This window comes from Apis laboriosa, unplaced genomic scaffold (assembly GCF_014066325.1).
Source record: "Apis laboriosa isolate Shangri-la unplaced genomic scaffold, ASM1406632v1 scaffold43_cov150, whole genome shotgun sequence".
Lineage (NCBI taxonomy): Eukaryota > Metazoa > Arthropoda > Insecta > Hymenoptera > Apidae > Apis > Apis laboriosa.
Window position 1 is genome coordinate 696224 of NW_025223292.1, and position 24581 is coordinate 720804.

At 36.4% G+C, this 24581-nt stretch overlaps 2 protein-coding genes across 4 annotated transcripts in view; one reads left to right on the top strand and one right to left on the bottom strand.

Moving 5' to 3' along the window:
• Window positions 1-24581, top strand: part of LOC122716248 (RING finger protein 17) — a 216587-nt gene that overhangs the window by 110881 nt on the left and 81125 nt on the right. The window lies entirely within an intron of this gene.
• The window catches only part of LOC122716250, a 76221-nt gene continuing 69840 nt past the window's right edge, over window positions 18201-24581 (bottom strand). The window contains exon 3 of the mRNA XM_043939150.1: window positions 18201-19479. Coding sequence (XP_043795085.1) covers window positions 19133-19479 — 347 coding nt within the window. The 3' untranslated portion in view covers window positions 18201-19132. The remainder of the gene's footprint in view (window positions 19480-24581) is intronic.

The window sequence follows — 24581 nt, forward strand, 5'->3', positions numbered from 1 at the left end:
AATCGTGCTCGAATCAACGTCGTGATTCAGATATGGATATGGTATTGGTCAGTGACGTGTTCTTTTAACCATTTCGACTTGATTGTCAAAGTAATTTTTGCAAAGTCTTTGATAATTTTTTTGATCATTATCGATAAGAGATTCGTAACCTTATGATTATATCGTAAGGTATAGAAGTTGAAAGATTAAGATTATTAATTCCCATTTTGAAAAATAGATTCTAATCTATTTTTAATTTATTTATTATATTTCTGTTATAATATTGTAGATATTTGTCGTAGGAAAAAAATAAAAATTTGTTTGGTAGAGTAAGATTGATAATATGAAGGAGGGAAATGAATTTCAATTATTAATTTATGATGCAGGAACTTGCTTCATTAATTGAACGTTATTAGGAAAAATCGTGTGTTATAGGTTTACATATAATAAAAAAAAAAGAATAGTTTTATAAGAAATAGAGATCTATTATTTATTATATAACTGATTGGTAAGTTAGTTTATCATAGAATCGATTTAAACCATGATCTTCTAATAATCTTCTAATAAACAAAAAAATTTCAGGTTTAATCTAAAGTGAAATTACCTTATTAATTTTATTTATTTTATCCCGATATTCTAATCTCCATCCACGCAAAAATGGACACCCTTCGTCCCCCTAAACAAATCGATCGATCGATATCTTCCAATAATCATCCCACGTAGACTCGTTGGACGGGGGAATGCCAAACAACCGAGTCGAATCGCAACTGTCGACAATTTCACGCTTAATGATATGACAGTCGCGGAATGCGATTAACGGGTTTTGAAAACGCGCTCTTTTCGTGAAAATTGGCGACGTTGTGGCTTTGACAGCCGCGTATAACGCGCTCTCGCCCTCCCCCACGAAAACTCTGCTAATTCCCGCGTTTTTCTCCAACCGATGAAACCGCTACAAATATTCTCTTCCTCCGTACACACACACACACACACACACAGTGCGTCTTTCTCTCTTTCTCTCACCTTTTTTCCCCTTCCCTCTTCGTCGTCCGTTTTTACCCCCTACCTCCACTTTTTTTCCGCAGAGGGTTTTCGCGATTGTTTTTTTTTTTTCTTTTTTTTTTTCTCCTCCTCCTCCTCCTCCTCCTCCCTTTTGGCCTGGTTGTTTCGCGTGCACGCGCGAGGACAATCGAAAAAACGCACGGAGAATTAATATTTCTCGTATCTGTATCGCGTTTTACAGGGTAAATCCAGTAGCGCGGAAACTAGTGGTGAAAACGATCCCTTTGGGCGACCATGCTACCACCACCCCCGCACGTACGTTAGGGTAGTAGTCAAGCAGTGTGTCTATTTGATCCGTTGTGTGGTATTAACATGTTAAGGGGCGGATTTTTATTTAATCTCGTTCCTGGATCGAATTTTTTTTTTCTTCTTTTTTTTTGGAAAACTTTGTTTTGCAAGGGAATTGGAATCGTTTGGTTGCGGATCGATATGTACAATATTTATTGTACAGATTGTAATTTCGTAATTTTAATATTTCATATTTTATTTCTTTTGTGTATAGATTTTTATTTAAATGATTATATATGGTGTGTATGATTAGTATTGAGCAAGATGTATTGCTATTGAATTTTTTTTAGTAATTAGATTTATCGTGGTATCGAGATTAGATTTTTATTTCTAACTTCGTTTCTAGTGTTAATTTTTTTAGGAATAATTTTTGAATATTCTTGATTGAATTATTTATGCGATTGATATTATTGTATAGGTTTTTTTTAATCAGATTTGTGCGAGAGAGTGAATTAAATTAATTTTGTTTCTTTGACGGGTTAATATAATGCTCGAACTGAGACGACATTGTAGGAGACACATTTTTTTTAATACTTCTATGAAAAATGGAATTTTACGCGACGGAAAAAAAAAAAAAAAAAAAAAAAAGAAAGAAAAAAAAACTTTATCCTACAATCCGAATTTATGTTCCCCGAAGAAAGTAATCCTTTTTCCATTGTATCACTATTTTTAGCTTGTTCTAAGCTTAACGAAAGGGGGCATAAAAATCCAGATTATCTAAAAATATTTCCGAATCGATATTTTTTATTTCTTAAACCATACTTTACCATAATTCTCCCTTATAATAATTCTTCTCGCCTAACGTAACTACCTTACGAAGAAAAATTTTCACCAGAAAGGAACGATACCTTTTTAAATATATTAAACAAAAAAACATTATCCCCTCCCCCCCCCCCAAAAAAAAAGAAATATCATTAAAAACAATTATGCACGATGAAACAAGACCAGAATCCATCCATCGAAATCCTCCGAAAATCGAAAAAACGTCACCCTTCTCTTCCCCGCGCGCGCGCAAAAAAAAAAAAGAGAAAACCCAAAGATAGAAAGAGAGGGAGAGAGGGGGGCGAGCAACGATGGTCGTTGGACGTAATCGCGTTTAAACGGCCGCGAATCGAGTTGCCCCCGCGTTACTCGTGGAACACGTGTTCCTCTGATTTCATCCGACGCGTTACCATCGCGTTCCACCCTCTGACCACCACCCACGCCATCCTCCCATCCGTATATACGCGTATATGCGCGTGTATACACGTGCGAGCGCGTATTTCAACGCGGAGATATACACAAACGGAGAGAGAGAGAGAGAGAGAGAGAGAGGGGAGAAAGAGAAAAGGTGAATCGCGCGCGTTTATATATGTATATAAACACGGTTGGTACGGGAATATGGAGCTGAAACGCGTTTCGTCCGTCGTGGTGCGCGCACGCGGCACGAAGGCAGACAGAGGATGGCCTGTTCTGGATCGGTGGATCGCCGGCACGGCAAAGGATACTCAATCGCGTTGCTCTGCCTCTTCCCTCGACCACTCCCATCTGTTCGGGGCCTGCGTTGCTCTGCCCCTCTATTCCGCTCCTTCGACGAAACGAAGCCGCCGTCGCCACGCATCGATGCGGACGCCGATTGTTGCGGAATCACCCCTTGGTTATCGATCTCCTTTTTTTTTTCTTTTTTTTTCTTTTTCGAGATGGAGTTTGGTATCCCCGAGATTTGTTGTAAGTTGTTGTCGTTTCGGGATTAATTTTGTGAGAATCGTTGATGAATTTGGATTATTGGGAAGGGATTGGAGAGTTGGGAATGTAGGGATTAATTTGTAAGAATTTCAAGAATTGTGAAATATGTTTTTTTTTTTTTTTAGAATTTTTAGAAATTCGGGTATTGTGGTTTGTTGTAGGTTGAAATTTTCGGGAAATATTGAGAATTAATTGGTTGGAGAATTGGAGGAGTGGGGGGAGGATTGAGGATTTTGCGAATGAATTTTAAAAGGAGGATTTGATTGAACGTGATTGATTGGATGAAATTTGAATGTTGTCGATTTTGGAAAATTCTTTTTTTAAAAAATTTTTGAGTAATTGATCAGTAATCAAATTTCTCGACATTCAATTTTATCGAAAGAATATTTTTCGTATATATTTTATAAAATAATGCAATCGAAAGAAAGGTATAGGAGGTTTTGATTTCTTTACAATATTTTTTCGGAGAATATTTTTCGTATATATTTTATAAAATAATGCAATCGAAAGAAAGATATAGGAGGTTTTGATTTCCTTACAATATTTTTTCGGAGAAAAGCAAAATTGATTTATTGTATGCTCGCGTCTTTATTTGAATAAAATTTGTTTTCGTACTCAAAATCTGACCAGCCATTAGTTCTTTATTTAAAAATATGTCGATGTTCCGTTGCGATTCGAATGAAATATTACCAGGGAAATACTCGATGTTGCGTCTATTTATTTCTGCTCCAGTTTGAAAATACGATGAGGCACGATAAACGTACAATATGATGATTGATCGTTGGAATGTAGTTGAAGTATTTATATCGTGGAAATTTTTTCCCCTTCGAATTCTCTTCCCAAAAATATTCCATAAATTTATTCGTATTGAATTAATTTGCGAAAAAAAGGAATTGGCAATAAATTTTTACGTATAATAAAATTTCATATTAAACAGTCATCGATATTATAAAGTATCATTTGCAACATCATGTATTCCCAATTAAAAAATAGAGATCTGAAATTGATCCGTGTGATAAACGCGGATATCCCAAAGAATCTAATTTTACATTTTAATTTTTTCTTTTTAATAAAAAAAAAAAAATAGTTATTAAACGAAAAATTCAATTCAACGGGATAATTAAAAATAACTTTATTCTAAATATTTTCATATCATATTTTCCAACTTTATTACAATCGTTTCAATTTCACTCTATATTTTTTCCATAATTAAAAAAAATATATATACATACATTTCAAAATCGATATTCTACCAATCTTTCATCATCTATTTACATTCACATTTTTTCCACTCTGATACGTCGAACATTTCACAAGTTCTCTCCACTTTGTAATCACCTTTGTACTCGATCCATTTACAAAGCATTGGTAAATCGTTTTACACGTTCCATTATACGAAACGAGTCTTCGCATTAATTAATCAAAGAACCGAATATGTTATCGCGCTTTCACCAGATCGATTCGAATGAATTCGTTCGAGGACGAATCTCGTGCGAACGAAAGAACGCTCGAATCTCGGCCAATGTCAAGCTCCATGCTTTCTCCTCCATACTTGCTAAAATATTCGAGGATGAGAATCTCCTACATCGAGGTCGTTTCCTCCACTTTTCACTCATGAATCTTCCGGCGTAAGTCGTTGATAGATCGGTTGTTTTGAAAGCGATCCTCTTTGTGCGTCGATCCTCCTCTCCATTTAATTTTTTCTTTCGTTAATAATTATTAATAATTTTCTTTTGTTAATAATTGTTAATAATTAATTGCTTGGTCAGCTCGAAAACTTTAAATAAATTGTGAATATTTTCATTCGATAGTGAATGGGATGAAAGAATTGTAACAATTTATTTGAAAAGAATATTTTAAATTTTTAATTTTTTTCAATCTCCCTCGATTTTTAAAATTTGGGGAGGGGGGAAGGCAGAATGTAGATTAATTTAAGAAAATATTTCTGTATTGGTTGAAATACGTGATCATTCGTCAAATTGCGAATAAAAAAGTAAAATAATTATATTCAAATAACATCGATAATATTTAAATATTTTAGAAAGAAAATTTGATTATTATTTCAATCCAATCTGTTCGACTTACAATCGTGAAAATTGGCGTTTAAGAGTTCTCTTGTTTTCCAATTTTGTTTCGTTCGATTTTTCTCGATCCTTCGTTTCTTCTTTCCTTTCCTCGTAAATCTTTTAAAGACGCACCAAATCAAATTCAATCGTAGAACTTTCGAGTTGTAAATCATTGACAGGGACACAGGGGACTCCGATGCCTGGTAGCCAGAGATTCACTTCCGGCGCGGGCATCGAAATCTCCATATTGAGGACGTTTATCTTTCGAAAATATCGTTAAATTATCGCAACTTTCCACGGTGATTTCACTAATTGGTATTTGCGGGTCCAACATGATCTCTCATGAAATTATTTGCAATAAAAAAAAAAATTCTTAAATTCTATTTTTCTTCGTTGATGGAGAAATATTAAAACTATTTCGCTAAATAGTAATAAGTTCGTATAAAATTATGTTTCTTTAAAAAGATAGAAAATGATTGATCAAAATTTTATTAAAAAATCTCTTCGATTTTTTTTTTATTTTCTACGAGTGTTTGCATCGTACGAAATCTTTTTTTCTATATTGTATCCACAACAAATAAACATATAATTTCTCTTCGAAAATAATCATAAAATTCCGAAAATGAATTTGATGATTAAAAATATCGGAAAGAGCAGAATCATAAACTTGTTTTCCACGATTCACGTGAAAGTAACAACGAAGTCCATTTTAATTTTGGACAGTAGAGATATAATAAAAATGGGAGGTAATAAAAATCGTTCGAGGGATCAATTTATTTTATCTTATTTCATCGTGCACTGGAAAAGTGGAATCACGTGGAGAAATCAACACTCTGTCGTTACATTAGGATTATTTTTAACTACTAATATAATTGATCGTTAATTTGTGGAAAGAAATATTTTTAATAGCTGTTCTCTTTCCTTTAAAATAAATACGATACACGTTTTTGGTGTTAGAATTAAATTTCAATTAGTACAATCTTTTCTTCTTCTTTTTTTTTTTATGTAATTTGTGAAAGTAAATATATTTAAATTGACGAATATTTATTCTGTTATAACAAAGATTAATGATGTGCAATTAGTTGTCAAAATTCTTCATTCTTTCCACAAATCTCACGATACAATTATTAATTAATCCTTTTCCATACAGATCCAAAATTAAAAAATTCCTCGCAGAAGGATACGTAATTCCAAATTCAAAATCACGATTGGACCGTGATACAAAAAATCGAATACTCGCACCTCTCCCTCCTGATCCGTCCACAGAATCGACCAAATCCCTTCCACTTCCGGAAAGCAAGGATACGGAGAAAATTTCGCCAAACGTGTCCCATCCCTGCATCGCTGCACGTCTGTGGCCCCAGGCTCCGTCGCGTCATTGGTCGTCGAAAATTAACATGCGAGCGATCAGGAAATACACATTCGTGCACCGGTGGAATATCGGGCGAATTAAAAAACCGAGGGAAATGAGCGAAAAATAGAAGGGAGGGTGCATCCACGCTCGATGGAAGTTCGAAATATAAAAAAGAAAGGGAGAAAGAGAGAGAAAGGAAAATAGGCGTGTGGGTGGAAAAAAATAAATATCGAAAGGGAGGGGGGCGACCTCTCCACTCGATTCACCCTACCACCTCTTTCGTTATATATTTATACTCGATGTTTCTCCTCGATTCATGCGACCCCTTCGTAGTCACTCGAAATCGCGCCTTTCCTGTGATCCGTGCAACAATTGGTTGGATCGAGATGAGCAAATTGGGAAACCGGAGGGAAAACGTTTAGGCTGATCGAGTTTACTTTTGGGGGTGTCTCGGGGGTTGGAACACTCTTTTTCGTGCAACAGGCAAGAGATATCGTTTCTTGGGGAAAATTGGGAATTGGAACTTGGGGGTGAAGAATGAATCAAATTTTTCCTTGATTTGTATTATTTGTTGTTGTTATGATTTGGATATTGTATGCTTAGTAAGTTTTCTTTTTGTTGTTAGTGTAGGTTATAATAGGTAAAGTTAATGAATTGAAAATTGTAGTATTATTTTAGATTTTAGATTTATTTGATGTGTAAATAATTTGGATTATAAAGAGGTTTTAATTTTCTTCGAAAATTTAATCAGGGGTTAGTAAAAATTCTTCTATACATCATTTCAATTCTTTCTGTTTCAATATTTGGATGATAATTTATTATACTATTTAATAGTAACTAATTAAAATTTAAACTTACATTTTGAATTGATATTCCTTATATTTATTGTTTTCAAATGTAATTTCATACACGTTCCTCATTTTAATTTCCAAACTTGGATCGAAATGAGTGGTTGAATACCACCGACGAATCCATCAGAAAAATCTTTATCGATCGTTAACGATCACTTTTACTGATCCGTCTCTGAAAACCTCGCCACTATTAATTCTGGAGATCTGTCATTCGTGATGAATTAGTTTCTGAGCAAGCTCGTATTAATTCGAGCATTTCCTCGTTGCGAAATCGCACGAGAACAGCTCCTTCGTTTCTTTCTTCGTTCCTCGACTCCATTCCAGACTTTCACCAACGCGTAATCATCCCTGCGCGAATAAACTTTTCGTTATTTAGTCGACAAGGAACCCTCACATCTATCTCCCGTTGCCATTATCTCCGTTTTCCCTTACGTCATGTTTGATCGCTTTGTTACAGTCAGAACAAACATTTTTTTCCTTCGTGTTTTTCTCTTTTCCTTTTGTTTTTTTTTTTTTTTTTTTTTTTAATTTTTCATGGTTTGACATTTAATAAAAGAAGCTAATTTACGTATGGAAATTTCATCGTGGGTTGTTGAGTTCAAAGAATATAATTTAAATAGCAATGATTATAAATTTTCTTTGAAAAGAAAGATTTATAATCAATTATTTAATAGTTTGTTGTGTATATTGTGTATAATTTCTTAGTAAAATTGTGTCGTATGGAAATATTGAGAATTTTTTCATACGTTCACCGGTATTTTTTAATATATTTCCTCCAAGTCTAATATGATAATAGAATTTTATAATGGAGAGGGAAAGAACGTCAGAATAATTAATTTAGTTTGATTCATATTTTAAAGTCAACTTTTACTTGCGAAAATTTCGCGTTGGAATTCTAAAATAGATATTATAAAATGAAACTTAAAAGCGCATCCTCCATCCATTTTATATCCAACTACTATTTTCAAAATTTACAAAATCATTTACATTTTCACACAAATTTTTTTTTTTTCTTCTTCTCACAAACCTTCTCAAAGATCCTTCCGAGAGAAAATTCTGGAAAATTCCTCGTCTCGTTCGATCCCTCCACAATCGAACAACAACGCTCATTATTTCCTCGCAAAAAAAAAATAAAAATAAATCCCTTTGAACGAATCCTGGGACAACGAAAATTCCAGTCGTCCATCCAAATACTTTCCAACTCCAATCTCCAAAAAAAAAAAAGAAAAAAAAAACCCCTGCAAAATTTTTACCTACGATTTCTCCACCTGCAGCGAAAAATATCTACATCCGCAATCAACAAACACCCAACAACACCCAACAACACCCAACGTATTTATTCATTCACGATGACCGGTGGTGGATCTGGTGAAAAATGAAGGCCAGGCGTGTTGCACGCCAGTCCCCAGCCTGGGGACAGGAGCAGGAGGAGCGGGTGGCGAACGGAGATAGAATATGCATATACATAGCCCCCGCTCCCCTCCCCCCCTCCTCCCCCCTCCCCTCTAGCCCAACGAATTATTTTCGTTCGCATAAACAAAGTCACGACTTGAAAGGGGAGTTTAAATTGTTCGCTAGTTTTACGTGCCCGCGGCTCTCTCTCTCTCTCTCTCCCTCCCTCCCTCCCTCCCCACCCCCTCTCCACCACCTTTTGCACCCTCCAACCCTCCGTTCCATCTTCCTCGCTCCGCCCTCCTCGCCCGTCTATCCACCCTCCCCTCTCCTCCTCTCTCCCTCTCTCTCTCTCTTTCTCTCTCTCTCCCTCTCGTCGCGAGACATCCCTGGTGCTGTTGCCGCTGTCCATCAGGAAAGATCCCGGGATGCGAGCCTGCGCTTGAAACCCATTGATTAACCGTTGTCTGCTGCATGTTGCGAGAGCGCTCGTAGCGAAGAGTAACGTGGAGAGAGAGAGAGAAAGAGGGAGAGGAAGGAGAGAGAGAGAGAGAGAGAGAGAGAGAGAGAGAGTGTATGGATTGGGGAGGGTTGGAAAATGGAGGAGGATGGTGGAGTTAGCGCCGGGAGGAGAGGAAGATAGGGGAAGGGGGGAGAGGGAAGAGATGGTGGTGGCCACGAGCAACGTTTATGAAAACTTTCTGCATCGACTGCACCGCGGCCACGAATAAAATAACGCCGTGGATTATTCCAACCCCCAACCCCATGCCACTTCCCCCCGAGCCAGAGTCAGCCTATTGACCACCATCTTCGTATCGCGTTTCGACTTTGCTTTTAGACAGGTTTGGGGATTTTTTTTTTTTTTTTTTGGAATTTCGTTTGTTGAATTAGGCTTGTTGATATTATCAGAAGTTTGTAGGTTTCTTTCGTGTTACGGTTCAGGAGAGGGAGGGATTATGTATTTGAGAACTATGAGAAGGAGGAGGATTTAGGGAGTTGGGATTGAGTTGGTGGTTCGAAGAGGAAAAGGTAATAATATTGCTCAATCGGGTCAGTTATTACAGTACAATAAATAATATTTGTTATTTTTTTATTACATGAAATAATGGATATATATATATATATTTTGTCCAGTTATGTAGATTTTGTCAAATGATTTAAAGGAAAATTTCTGTGTACAAAAAGAATTTTGTACCAAGAATTTTGTACGAAAAAAAAAAAAAAAAAGTGAAAATAAATGATTGCTTGACATAGATACGCTTGAAGAAGTTGACATTAAAGGTACAATATATTTCCAGTTTATTACTCTATGAGAGATCAGTGACTGTTTAATGTGTCTTCGAGTAACGGTTGTTAGAACTCGTCTCGGAAACGAGTATCTTGAATATCGCGTGGAGAAAAGTGGATCTGACGAGTTGAAGCGACTTGATTGTAATGATCATTCTATTAGCGACCAGTTCTGCCAGTGATATATATATATATATATAGAAAGAAATTTAACCAAGTTTCTTGTACACTAATACTCTGTTTCTCTGTTTTTTTATACAGAATTTACTTTGGGCTAGGTTTTTAATGGAAATTGCGTTTAAAGAAATAGAAAGATCGTATGTTATTTGAAATTTACTTTTCCTCTCTCTCTCTCTCTCTCTCTCTCTCTCTCTCTCTCTCTATCGTGGATTTTTAAATAGAATACTGAAATTTTATCGAAATATTCTGATATTTAAATTGTAGATTATTTGCTATCGTGTTTATCGAGGATTTGAATATTGTACTGAATGTAAAATAGAATTGGGGAAAAATTGGAATTGATTCATTTTTTTTTTTTTTTTTTTTTATTCGAATATGAATATTCAAGTTTTAAAAACTGCTAGATCAATGAGATAAACGCTAAGACTACTATTTAAAAAAAAAAAGTTATTGATGTGTTTAAAAAATTTATAGTATCGAGTAAGAAAGTTTATTTGTTTCGAATTTTTTTCTTTTGTCGAGAAGAATATCTTGAGAATAGTAAATCTTTACTATCCGTAAGAAGGGATGGAAATGTTCGAGGAGTTAATTAAACAGAAGAAAAAGAACGAAGTTGGGGGAAATTAAGTAGAAACTGGTGAGGAGAAAGAAACTCGGTTCGGATCAGATCCTCGATGAATTCATTTCGTTCGAAATTCACCGTTTTATTAAAACATCTTGATTACTTTTCTATCATGTTCAATTATACGACACAAAAATATAATTCGTAATTTCATCATAATTGCAAAAATAAATATTTCAAAATTCATACTGTTTATATATATATTTTTTCGTTTTAACAAATTCTATTCTTTTCCAGTACGAAAGAAAATCATTGGGTCCAATTCATCATTTACACTTGCAAAAATCACTCGATAATTTTCAAAGATAAATATTCCAAAATTCATCGTTTTCGCGAATTCGATACCTCCAACGCCAACTGTACGATGCAAAAGAAAACCTAGCGGGCCCGATCCTCTTCCATCATCGCTCACCAACTGCTCACTAGCGCCACCACGATCGTTCCGAGTATACGATCGGTAAGAAAGTCAGTAGATCGTCTCCCTCGTGAAAGTTAAGACCTGCATCGCAGCCTGTCGGTCTCACCGCCAACTAAATAGAATTACTTTCGAACTCTCTCTCTCTCTCTCTCTCTCTCTCTCTCTCTCTCTCTTTCTCTCTTTTATACACACGCACACACACATGCACAAACCGATAAAACAGGCCCTCTCGTTCGCCGCCAGAACCTAAAAACTTTCCACGCTCGTAAATGAGCCCCGGCCTGTCGGAGCCACCGAGTTTTATGGGCCATTTGCATCCGGCTTTAAAAGTGCCGCGAGTCCTGCAATTAAAGGCGCTTGCATCCTTCCACGCTCGTCGTCCCTCGGCCCTCAGTTTTTTGACGCCATTCGATGCTTTCCAACAATTTCAGACTTTACGTTCCTCTCTCCTCCCCTCCAAGACGGAAAAAGACCGCTCGCGGAACGACTCTGGGGGGATATCGGAGGGGACGATAGGGTTGTTCTTCCTCGTATCGAATTCATTGCCCTGGTTTTCATTGGTAATTTTGAATAGTATTGGAAGAGTGTTATTGTAAATGGAGGCGAAGAAGAATAGATATTTTTGGTATTTTTCTTGTTTAGTTGAGTTTGTATTGAGAATAAAATTTCGATAGATACTTTTTTTTAGATACGCTATTCTTAATTTTTCTATGATGAAATTAGAAAAAGAAGAATAGCTCGGTCGAAGTTCATTCGAATGGGTGATCAAGAAGAAAGAAAAAAAATTCTCGTCGTGATCTTCCTTGAGCAAATCTCGAATCGCATCCGTGACGGGAGGAAGGAGAGGGGGAAAGGATGGCAAGGGTAAAAATGCCAGGCGAGATTGGATTCTTGAAAGTGGCTCGTGCAAGCCCCATCTGATTACCAGTTTCGTTGATGGATTCTTAGGCCAACCCTCTCCACCATCACATTCACCACAGTCCGCGACAATCGTCCTTCCACGCCTTGCTTCCGCCCCGGTTTTACGATACCATTTTGGATAAACGATCCTCTGGCATTTGTGCGCTCATAATACCAGCCAGATCGGTTAGTTTTGCGGGCCGATCGCAGGTTATGCACCTGGGGCTATCCAGACTATTAGATATATTTCGTAAGATATTGGAGAATAGAATAAGAATATATTCAACGAGGATTAATTGGAAGTAGTTTATTTGAAATATGACGTTTGAAATAGATGACTCTTTTGAGAATGTTTTCTTTCAATAAGAATAATATAATATAATATAATAATAAATTCAATGAGGAATTTTCTCGATGAAAGTAGATTGACTAGTGGGAAAATAAGATAAATAGCAAAGATGGTTGTGATATAATACAACAATAATTAATAAGATAGAGAAAAGGAGATGCTCGGTTTAACACCGGGTCGAGAACGGAACGAGAGTGGAAATATTTATCTCGATGGTAATAAATAATATGCGTGTACACATAATAATAATAATAATAATAATAATAATAATATGGTTGGCGAGTTTTCGCGATTCGGCATAATTTGAATCCGTGTATTTTAATTAGCAGGCAAAAAGCGGTGCCGATCGATGAAACCCTGCCGTCAAAATAATTGAAGAAAATTGTTAAAAAGAAGAGGGGAGGGGGAGGATACTATATAAGGGAGAATTTACGCCCCCTCCGAGTTGTCAAATGAACCGGAAGAGTTTGCAGATCGTGGAATAATTCTGTGCATCATTTAAATGTGCTTGGAAAGAGCTTAAGAAGTCTCTTGTCGAACACTTTTCCCTATCTATTGTCTCTGTGAATATAACTCCAAACAATAATTTATTTAATCAGAACAGTTGTTTCATGGATCTTGCGTGGATGTATAATTCTGGTATGTTTGGATCTTATTTTTCTGTGGTAAGGAGAATTAATTTCTCGGGGATGATAATGAATTTTTCTTGAGAAACGACGATTATTCAAAGTGAAACAACAAAACAAAATTTGCAATGTTAAGTTTTCGATGGGTAATAATTTGTGGAAAATGATGGAGAATTAAAAGTAAATTTGTTATAGATTGTACATCTATATAGAAATTGCTGTGTAAAATATTTTTTACGAGGTATAATTGAAAAGTGTAATTAAAAAGTGGAAGAAACGAAACGATTCAACTTTCACACGTATACAACACGTTCACATCACACGTGTAAAACTCTGAAAATTTTTTAATCCCAAACCTGTTCAAATGAAACTTGTTCAAAGCTGCAAAAAAAGAAAAAAAGTTACTTCCGCCATACCGTATTTTGATACATCCCACTCCTATAAAGTTAATCATCAGAAAGAGTTTTAAATTGCATTACTCGAGCCACTAGGAAATTGTGTACGTGAAATGTATATTTTTATTACTAAATCTCCATCAATTATCTCGTCCTTTAAATCGAGGATTAATTAAAAAAATACACGAAATCTCTCCCCCCATCCCACTCTCCCTTCGTCTCTTATTCTTCTCGTTTTATTTTATTTTATTTTCTTTAGATCTTTTTTTTTTTTTTTAAATCCTTTGTCTCCCCTTCAAAGAGACTAGATTCCTATCTATCTCGTGTATCGAAAGACGATCGAGAAGATAAATCCAATCCATCCAGGAGAAGACAGATTTCACGAAAGCTTAATGGAAGTTCGTTATTTATTCTTTTTTTTCTTTCTTTTTCTTTTTCTTTTCTTTTCTTTTCTTTTTTTTTTTTTCCAGATTGGCGCGTGCCAACCGAGTGAATCGTGCAATTTTCAACAAAAGCAACTTTTAATTATTCAGCAATTTTCTTCGTTAACCGTTCCTCATTAGCGAATGGCTACTAAAGGGCGCTCTCCATCCCCTCCCCTCCCTCTCTCTCTCTCTCTATCTCTCTCACTCATTAAAGATACATTCCATCGGGAACTTTTGAAACTAATTCACTTTAATTTCGCGCAAGGTTCATCGTCCCGTTATATTAAACTCTCGAGCTACGAAATGGCAGATGATTGGCAGAATTGTTTGTGGATATATATATATATATATATATCGATGCGAGACGAGATTTTCGGCATTTCCTTTGTTTTGGAAAAGAATTTTTAAATAAATGAATATCTTTGGATTTCACTTTTTCTTTTATTATTGGAAAAAAATTGATTATGATATTTTGCGTTATTATTAAGATTAATTATTTATTTTAGAATTTTAATTTTTAGAAAGAAAAAAACAATTAGTTATTTCATCGACAAAAATATGAAAATTCCAAGGGAAAAGCGGAGAATAAAAATAAAATTAAAATTAAAATTCCTTGGAAGATATTTGGTAAATATTTGGTAAATATTACCAGGATGATAGTTTTCTTTGTTGGTCGTCGTGATAAGAGAATAAAAGAACGCGTTTTCTCACGAAAATAAAAGCTCGATGAGTTGATCATATTATCATTTATCGACCACCATCTCCATCTGGCGAATAAGGGCACGTATCTTAATTAAGGATTGTCCAATTTGGTAGTATCTCCGCAATTTGTATCACTCGTGAATTTTTTTCCCTTCCTTTCCTGACATCTGACTCTTCCCATGCTTATAAATTATATTGTATACGATGTCGATGAATTATTTAATTATTTAATTAATTGTGCTATACTTTCGTCGAATTTAAATTAACGCTTGATCAATAATGAAGAATGGTTATTTATTATAAAAATTTTGATAAAATTTGAAATTTGAAAATAGAACTCTATGTTAAATTTACGATCTCAATTCAATGTTCTTAACTTTTAATACTCAATTGGGATAAGAAAAAAAATGATACAAAACATCGTTCAATTATTTCTTTATAATCGTTTTATTTGTTCCTCGCGTGGCTATTTATCATTTTGACATAAATTTTGTACATGGTGCACGCAAAAAATAGATTAATAGATTAATTTAATTCGTGATCACGTGAATCGTGAAGGATATATTTAAAAAGAAAAAAAGAAAAAATTATAAATTGATAATTTCACGATCCATTTCCATAATGCACCGATTTTATCGAAAGATAAATTCGATTTAATAACGTCATAATGTGTTTTATGCTTTTAATTTTATACTTGTTTTTTTTTCCTGTTTCGTAGAAAAAATTTCCAAACCGATAATATATTTTTATTCGATTATATTTTCGTGTCAAGTTCGATTGAATTTTCAAATTCATAGAAAATATTCATCTTGTTATTACGAATTTCGATACTGCACGAAGAAAGACCATATGTTATAATGAATTTAACGGGAAAAGTAGAACATTGAATTGGGATCGTAAATTTAACAAAGAATTCTATTTTCAAATTTCAAATTTTATCAAAATTTTTATAAATAACTGGACAATCGGTGCGTTGTTAAGTTATTTCTTTCTTTGCCCGTCCGTGTTTGTGGCAAAATCGATTTCGATTCAAATTGTTGTTGTTTTAAACTTGATGACACGTTTCAAAGAAAAATATAACAATGGAATTAAACAAGGGAACGAAAAAACAACAAGTTATTTTGTTTTCCTTTTTTTTTTTTTTCCGCTTCCAATGCAGCAGGATCAATTTCTTCTCAAATAACAATTACTTTGTCACCCCAACAATTTTCGATATCGATTTCAAAAAATATAACGACGAATTAAACGCCTGAATCTTTTTTCTTTTTTCCTTTTCCGCGAAACAATCTAAGAATCAATTGAAATAAAAAAAAAGAAATAATAATAATAGTAAATTAAATTGGATCTACCAATCCATTTCTTTACTCTTCGTCTGAAAATTTAAATTTAAATCATTCAAATATAATAATTCGAACAGCTTGTTCGAGCTCGACGAATTGAGAAAAAAGATTGATCGAAATTTAAAAAAAAGGAAAAAAAAAGGAAAAGAACTTAATTATCATTTATCGTCTCATTGGCCCATTGTCGATATACGCGAATTACACGATACATGGCATCGATCGAGAAAAGGAACGGAAGAAGGGAAGGCGGGGGCAACGTCACAGCGGAAGCTGGTGATGGTCAAGAGTGAACGCTTTCGAAGAATCGATATCCGCTAATAGAATTGTGCGCGTATCACGAATCGAACGAAATACGACAGCGGCAGGTTTGCCGGCAATTAGTAATGACGTGTCGTTCGATATATGTACATTGTGTGTTTCACGGTTTGTCGGCTGAAAACGATTTAGCCAATTTCACGTTTTATCGATTTTCCTTGTAGATACATTTAACTTTACGTTATTCCTCGATGAAAGGTGAACGTGGATACGTGTCAGAAACGCGTTAATAATCCGGATAAACATCCTTCGAATTAACAATTTTTTAAACCAGTTACAATAAAAATATCAAACGAACAATTTAATCCGTTTGATTAAAAATTCTTCGTTCGTGTTTACGTTTAATTCGATCAATTTTTCTCTTTCTTTCTCTACGATCCAACACCCTTCAAACAACAAATATAAAATAGATACAAGAATTTTTTATTTTTAACTTAATCCTTTTTCTAGTTGTCTCCAATCTCATAAGGATCATCAATTACAACTCTTAGAACAAGGATCAACCCAATCCCCTATCCTGGCCTCCAAATCATAGGCTTCGCCCGAAAGCCTTCCCACGGTTCGGAAAACCACCCTCTCCGACCGTTTCACGCCGCCCTCTCCCGTTCCAATCGGGATTCTCTCGATGACGAGGGGCGGGGGAGGAGTATGGAGCAGTAGCAGGTGGCCAGAGTTTGTTTGTTTGCCGCGGTGCCACGACAATTTCCCAAGCTCCATTATCGCTCGTATAATCGCGATTCCACGTGTAATCGCACGTATGACTGTTCGCCGATTGGGGTCCATTGCGTTCGAAGCGAAAGCGTTTCAGCCCTTGGGGCGGCCGATGATTGCTCGCGCGCTATTGTAAGACACGGCCTGATACCCGTTTCGTGTCGTTCGATCGGATAATCGAGCGGGTAAACAGGTTCTTTGCGGGATTCCACCAGGGTCAACCCTTTTGTCTGCGCGAGTATCGGTGGGATTGCAATGAATATTTGCGTTGTTGACGATCGTGGGATAGAATCAGGAGAGAATTTTGAATTTTAGGTGATTTTTAATTTTGCATGTGGAGTAGTAGGAATATTTCGTTTCGCGATATTTATGATTAAGAAGAACTAGAAAAATTTTGAGGAATGATAATTGAATCGGTGGACGAAGTATCACGCGTGATTGTCCTATATATAATTTAATTAGTAATTGAACAATTATTCAAAATTGTTTTCTTGTGAAAACAGATTAATGGAAAGATTCGATTAAAAATTTGTATATATCCTTTCATTTTTGTTGACTCTTCAAAAGAAGTATTTTTACCAAATTAATCTTTCCTTTTCATCGTCGTCCAAAAAATGAATTTTTTAATTATTAAAAAAAAAAAAGAAATCCATCCCTGTCTTATTTTGGTAGCAAAATTCTTCATAGAATAACACGTATCTCGATTTCGTTGATCGATCATTCCCAAATTCATCACGCGCAATATCTGTTCGCCAAACTCGGCGGCTATTCGATAAAAATCGATTTTCGCTCTTAATTTTCACGATCATTGTTCCCTGAATGCGATCACATCGACGATTAAAGAATCAAGGGAAAGGGAAGAAAAATCGGATAGCGGATGTCCTCCTTCTTCTCTCTTTTTATCTCGGCAGATGCTCATCAGAGTCTTTCTTTTTGTCTCTCTCTTTTTCCCTCCCATTTCTCTCTCTTTCTTCATTGTTTATACCTACCTGAATCGAGGCTGTTTTTCTTTTTTTTTTTTTTTTTATTTCGTTCGAGAGACGAGAGATTATTTTGTCTCGAGCGTTTCGATTGATATTTCCAATGGTTTTTCACGGAAAATGGAGGGATATCATCATTATATGTTTTCTCGAGTGGAGAAAAAACTGGTGGCCCAAAAAAAGCATTCTTCTCATTGACGAAAAATTTCTAATCTTTAAATTAAATAATAGGTTTCCAAATTTATCATAATGCTGTTCCAATTTTTAATGGACGTTTAAATTAATTGTTTCTTCGTTTATTATTTCACACAACACTTTTCTCTAAACTTTTTCACGGATAAAAGGTATACATAAGTTTTCTTTTTTTTTTTTTTTTTTTTAGCACGATTCATAATTCTAGAATTATCGTGATAAATCACGCTTACTAACTTAAGGTTACGCATGAATTTGCTAATCCTATCATCCTAATATCCTGTAAATAGGATCAGAATGAAAAGTAGACAGACACCTGTGGTATCTTTACAGAAAAATTCGTGGCACGTCGATAAATCTATTTTCAATTTTTTTTTTCTTTTTTTTTAAACAAACGTTTCTTCGTCGAGTACCGTAATAGCACTTTCGAACGTTCACATTTTTTTTTTCCTTATCTTATCTTCTTATCTATCTATATTAATTTTCTATATTATTTCTACACATTCGTCACCCATTCATTCATACATATACATATATCTATATATAAAAAGATAAATACAATAATCTTCGCCTGATCAATCGAAATAGAAATACGATAGATGCTTCTTAAATCCATTTAATTATCCTCCAACTAATCTCTGTAAATCTTAGAATTTTATATTTTTCAGATGCAAATCTCTATATCATCCCAATACATACCATACATACCATATCGTTCGAAGATCATTGCAAAAGGTTAGAGTGAAGATTGAAGATGAAGATCGCGCGAGGATCACACGCATAGATCGTCACACAAAGTCTCATGATGAGAAGTCAAGCTTATTTGAAAATCGGTTCGAGATTTCATTAATTAGTGATTAATCTTACGCTTTCCACTAATCCAATCCACCCATTCCAGGGTGTCTCCGTACTCCCATCTTTGCTCGCGAGACGCGAAGAGGAATCGACGAAATCTCGAAGCACTCCCCTCCCTCCCTCATTTCCGCCTGACGAAGATGTTTTCCAACAGCTCCTTGGTGATGAGGCGGTGGGGCCTGGTCGGGCTCTCCGTGGGCCTTCCGTACAATCTGCTGTTGATGGCGTACAGTTTAGGGCTCAACTCGCATCTGACGTTGAACCACCAATCGCACACGAACACTGCCTGGCTGAATTGCGTGCCGTTCGGGCACAGGAAGGTTGCCTGGCGTCCGTCTATGTCGCAATAATGCCACGCCTGGCATCTCGTCTCCACGTCCGCGAAGAAGCCTGGATAGGGTTGGTCGTCGCAGTAGAAATTCGTGTAAGGCACCTTGCCCAACACAGGATAATCGGTGCCGGCTCGACCTGCAAGCAGAAGGAGAGAATTTTCGTTCAGATATTAGTTCGTTTCTTCTTCGAGTTTTTGGAAATTTTCGTTCAGATATTAGTTCGTTTCTTTTTCGAGTTTCTGAAAATTTTCATTTTCAAGAGTATTGGATGAACTAGGAGAAAATTTTAAACGTAATTCTAAGAAAGAATTGGTACTTAGGGATTTACAAGCTCGAGAATTTTCGAGAATTTTCGAGAAATTCGTGTAAGGCATAAGATAATCGGTTCCAGCTCGACCTGGAAACAGAACAAGAGAGTTTTCATTCAAATATTATATAGTTCGTTTCTTCTTCGAGTTTTTGGAAATTTTCATTTTCAAGAGTATTGGATGAACTAGGAGAAGATTTTAAACGTAATTCTAAGAAAGAATTGGTACTTAGGGATTTACAAGCTCGAGAATTTTCGAGAATTTTCGAGAAATTCGTAAGGTATAAGATAATCGGTTCCAGCTCGACCTGGAAGCAGAAGGAGAGAGTTTTCATTCAAATATTATATAGTTCGTTTCTTCTTCGAGTTTTTGGAAATTTTCATTTTCAAGAGTATTGGATGAACTAGGGGAAGATTTTAAACGTAACTCTAAGAGAAAATCGTTACTTAAGGATTTACAAGCTCGACAAATTTTCGAGAAATTCGTGTAAGCTCGACCTGCAAGCAAGAGGAAAGAGTTTTCGTTCAGATATTAATTTGTTCTTCTTCGAGTTTTTGGAAATTTTCATTTTCAAGAATATTGGATGAACTAGGAAAAGATTTTAAACGTAACTCTAAGAGAGAATCGTTACTTAGGGATTTACAAGCTTGACAAATTTTCGAGAATTCTTTCTCGAAAGAATTGGAAATTGAAGAAGGGATACCAACGAACGAGTATCTTTTAAAAATATTCTTAAACACCTTCGATATCCGCCTCGAATATCCACTTCGCACAGAGTCCACTCTTTGGAACCGTTATTATCGTAACGTTTTCACGACGTGTGCGATGAGTTTCGCGTTGGAAATCTCGTTTAATCGAAGCGTGCACAAGATGCAAGGAGGATTTCGTGGGGAGAGGGGGGATTATACGAGCGGGGAAACAGAGAGAAGCTATCATCCAGGTAACCGACCCACCCTCCCCTCCTCCCAGAAACCACTCGCCTGATTTCCACGGTTGAAGCTCTCTCGCCGCCGAGAGAGAAGCTTCCTCTCGATTGTATGCTCGATTAATCGGTGAAAGTGGCGCGAGATGCGCCGACTGACACCCGCACAAAGCAGCCATCTCACCACCTCAGCTATACATCGACGTGTGCATCGTCGATTGCCAACCACCCACGCGTCCGCCGCTTGCTCGCTTGCTCGTTCCACGAGCTGTTTACAGGGACAACGTACCTGGTTTAATCGTGGAGGATCATCGTTGGAGATGATACCTGTTCGTCGAGGAAATTGGGAATATTTTCTTTTCCAACGGTTACGAGGGAATTTTCTGAATGTAAAGAAATAGAAGAAGAACTTATAGAAGAAATAGAAGAAGAACGCTTTCAAAGTATCGAAGTGTATTATTCGTCGATTTTTAAAAAAAAATAAAGAAACATAGAGCATTGTGACGTGATGAGATTCTATCGCAGAATTCCATAAATAAAAATAAAGGAGGGAAATCTCTGATTAATTGGAATTCGAAGAATGCACCGTGAAGTCGTTGCACGAGCACCTGGAGTTTAAGAATCACAGGTTAAAGGTGGAAAAGAAGGGGTGAGAGTTTGGAAACGTTGGAGAAGCATCTATCTGAGGAGCACAACGAGTGACCCGCGTAAAGAAGGAAATTGCTGTTCAGAGTCTTCAGTCTCGAATTGCCGGCCCGGAATAAATAAGCAAAACTCGTGGTGCACGCGAATCAAAGCTTGCACCACGCTTTCGTTCCCCTTCTTGTCCATTCTCGAAAAACAAATTCCTTCTAACGAGATACACACCTTCCCTCCTCTTCGCGACACTCCTCGTATTCTGAACGATAGAAGCAAGATTTTCATCAGAATTTTTATCTTGTAGAAACCTTACTAAACCAATTATCCCATTTTTAAAAGGTTAATAAAATATAATTAGAAATTTTCTTAAAAAGAAATGGAGCGATGATCGATTCGTTCTTTGGACATCGTTCCATTTAATGGAAATTTTTAAAAAAGGAAGATTCGACCAATTTTTTGGATAACTTCTTCCTCCTCTCCGTATAATTATTTTCCTTTATTTTTTAATCTTCATCGTGTCGATTTTGCTCGAGCATAAGAAAGAAGAATCTCCTTCTCCCTCTCCTCCAGGATTATTACCTTTTGCCAAATATAATGTAACGATGCAGCTGATAGTAACGTTTACCTCTCCGTAACCAGAGGTATCCATTAACGATATAATACCAGGGGATTTGATCGATTCGAGACGGTCGTAATGGGACATGAATCGTTCCAGGATCACCGGATGTTGCACGAGTCTTCGAGCCTCTCCTTCCGTATCGATGACGATACCGGGTAAACCGTTCGTCCAATGCTCTATCCGTTACGTCGCAAGATCGAGTTAATGGCTGAGGGTGTATTGTGCATGGACAATCCTGTTCGCGATTTATCGGATCGGAAATGCTTATAATGCTATTAGCGCAAATCGAATCGTTTACTCGATCGTTCCTCCCAGGGGAATTCTTGACATTTTCTTCTCCTCGTACGTTTTTTTTTTTTTTTTAAGAAACTTTAATAATCGTAGGATCTTCGATAATTCTTCACAAAGTTACGTAAGTTCGAATTTTTTTTTTTTTTTTTTCCTACAAATTACTCTAATCAAGTAATAAAGATATATATACAATTTCTTTTTCTCGCAATACCAAATTTTCTTCACAAAATCCCCCAGAAAAAAAGAGACCAGCACACGTAAGAAGGATTTACCCCTCCTCTTCCCACGGAAATTGAATCAGAAATTGATCACACAGGATCCCTCTCCGTATATAACACGAAGCTCCTTTAACGAATTATAACCACGCGAGCTTTTCTTCCTCCTCGTTGTCCGTCTGAACAACTTTGCGTCACCTCCACTATATATATATCTATATCTTTCACCCCCTCCACCTATTCGAATCTCATTCGACGAGCCAGCATAGTTTCAGGTGGCACATCTCGCTTGTCGGAATATACATATACGCTTGTTGTTCAACAATCCGTCCAACAGAGACGGATAGAGAGCACGAGCGACGAGCTATAACGCGTGCTGCTATATACGTATATATATATATACACGCGAAACAGACGAAGAGAAAGATAGGCGATACAGTCTCCGAGCGGAAGAGTGAGAGAGAGAGAGAGAAGCTGTATAGAGATGGGAACGTGCACTTTCCAAGCATGGTCGCAAACTCTCGTCCGTATCGCGGTGACATCCATACGAAATTCCCGCCTTCCACCCCTTGTCCGACCTGTTTTGTCACCGTGCAAGAGGTCCCGTGCACCCGCACGGAATAAACCCTCCCCTCTCTTTCTCGCCTCTAATCCTCTCCCTTTTCAATCGTCCCTCCGCTTCGCCACCTTTGTCTCCTTCTCTCTCTCTCTATATATATATATATATTATATATGTGTGCGTGATTGTCTATAGGATTTTCTATCTCTGTTCAACCTAGACTGTCTCTCGTTGGATGCGACGCGAGCATACCGCCGTCCAGGTAATTATAACTTCGCGAAATGTATTCTCGTGCCCCGGCTTTTCATCCCTTGCGACGAGGAGGCGACGATCGTTCTAATTATTTCGTTCCTTCGAGGACGGGGGAGGGGAAGGAAAGGTGGTGCGAGGATTTTTATTTATTTGTTTATTTTCTTTTTTAGAATAGTGTTTGGAGATTTTGGAGGGGAGTAGTTGGTTAGTCACGTGGAAATTTTTGGGGAAGATCGCAGGGTTTGATGAAAAAGTCGTGGATAAAATTGATATTGGTGAAAAGTTTCAGTTTTATTTGCACCAAGTGGAGGGGATGAAAGGATAGAAGGATAGATATTTCGTTTTTTAGGTATGTATATATATATATACGTCCGTTGTCTGGAGAATTTTTAGAGATTATTACGTGTGTGAGATTAGTTTTTTTAGGAGGAATAAAAAAAGGAGAAAGAAAATTGGCAAAGTTATCGGGAAGGAAAAGAGGAGAGACTATAAAGGATTCGCCATTTGCTGACGTATCCGCCATCTTGAGGAGAGTTTCGCCATTTGAATAGCAAATTCTATCGCGTGTTCTATCGCATAATGGAGATGAATTTTACTTTGTAACGTAAAAACGGCACGATATCCTACTTGGTCACTTAAAATGCATCAAAATATTTTGTTCCAAAGCTGCTGCTTCCACTTCTTTCTTCTTTCTGCTGCAGAAAAATTACACTTTTTTTTTTTTTTTTTTATTCCTGTTCAAGGGTTTTGGTTAAAGGCAAAGGTATGCAAAAATGTTAGATTAAAAGTTTCGTGTAAAATTGTATTGTACGGATGTTGGATTAATTATAGAATCGTTCAAAATTTAGGACAATGTTCACGATATTGATTTTCTGGAATAATAATTAATTCGTTTTTTTAATCTCTCTTTTCGAGTATCATTTTATACCAAAAAATCGTGATAATTGTCCAAAGAAATTATTTTTTTTACCAAGACATCGAAAGGAAGATGTTGCAATTTCAAAGAGAAACTATTTAAACTCGGACTATATATAAAACATTAAAACTTTCAACAGATCTTTCTTAAATTTTAAACGCACGAGATTCTACGTATAACCTGGAACAGCCCTCGAAGAAGATATCTGTTGGAACAAAGTCAACCTTCGGCTCATCTTCCCTAAGGTTCAAGCTTATACACCGTATCAATTCAAACGCAGCCGACGTCTATCCTCCCGTTCCATAGGCCGAGCAAATTAAAAATTACAAATTCACGACGATTCAACGACGAAGCGTCACGAATCGATCCTCTCCGTCCGACGGGCGTTTCGTTTCGTTTGCCTTACCTCGACCGGTCCCTTCCATCCCCTGGAACCCGGCCAATTCTCTCAAAGCTGCTCGAATCGAAGGAAGACAACCGATCAAAAGAAACAACTGTTACTTTTTCTCGCTAAAAA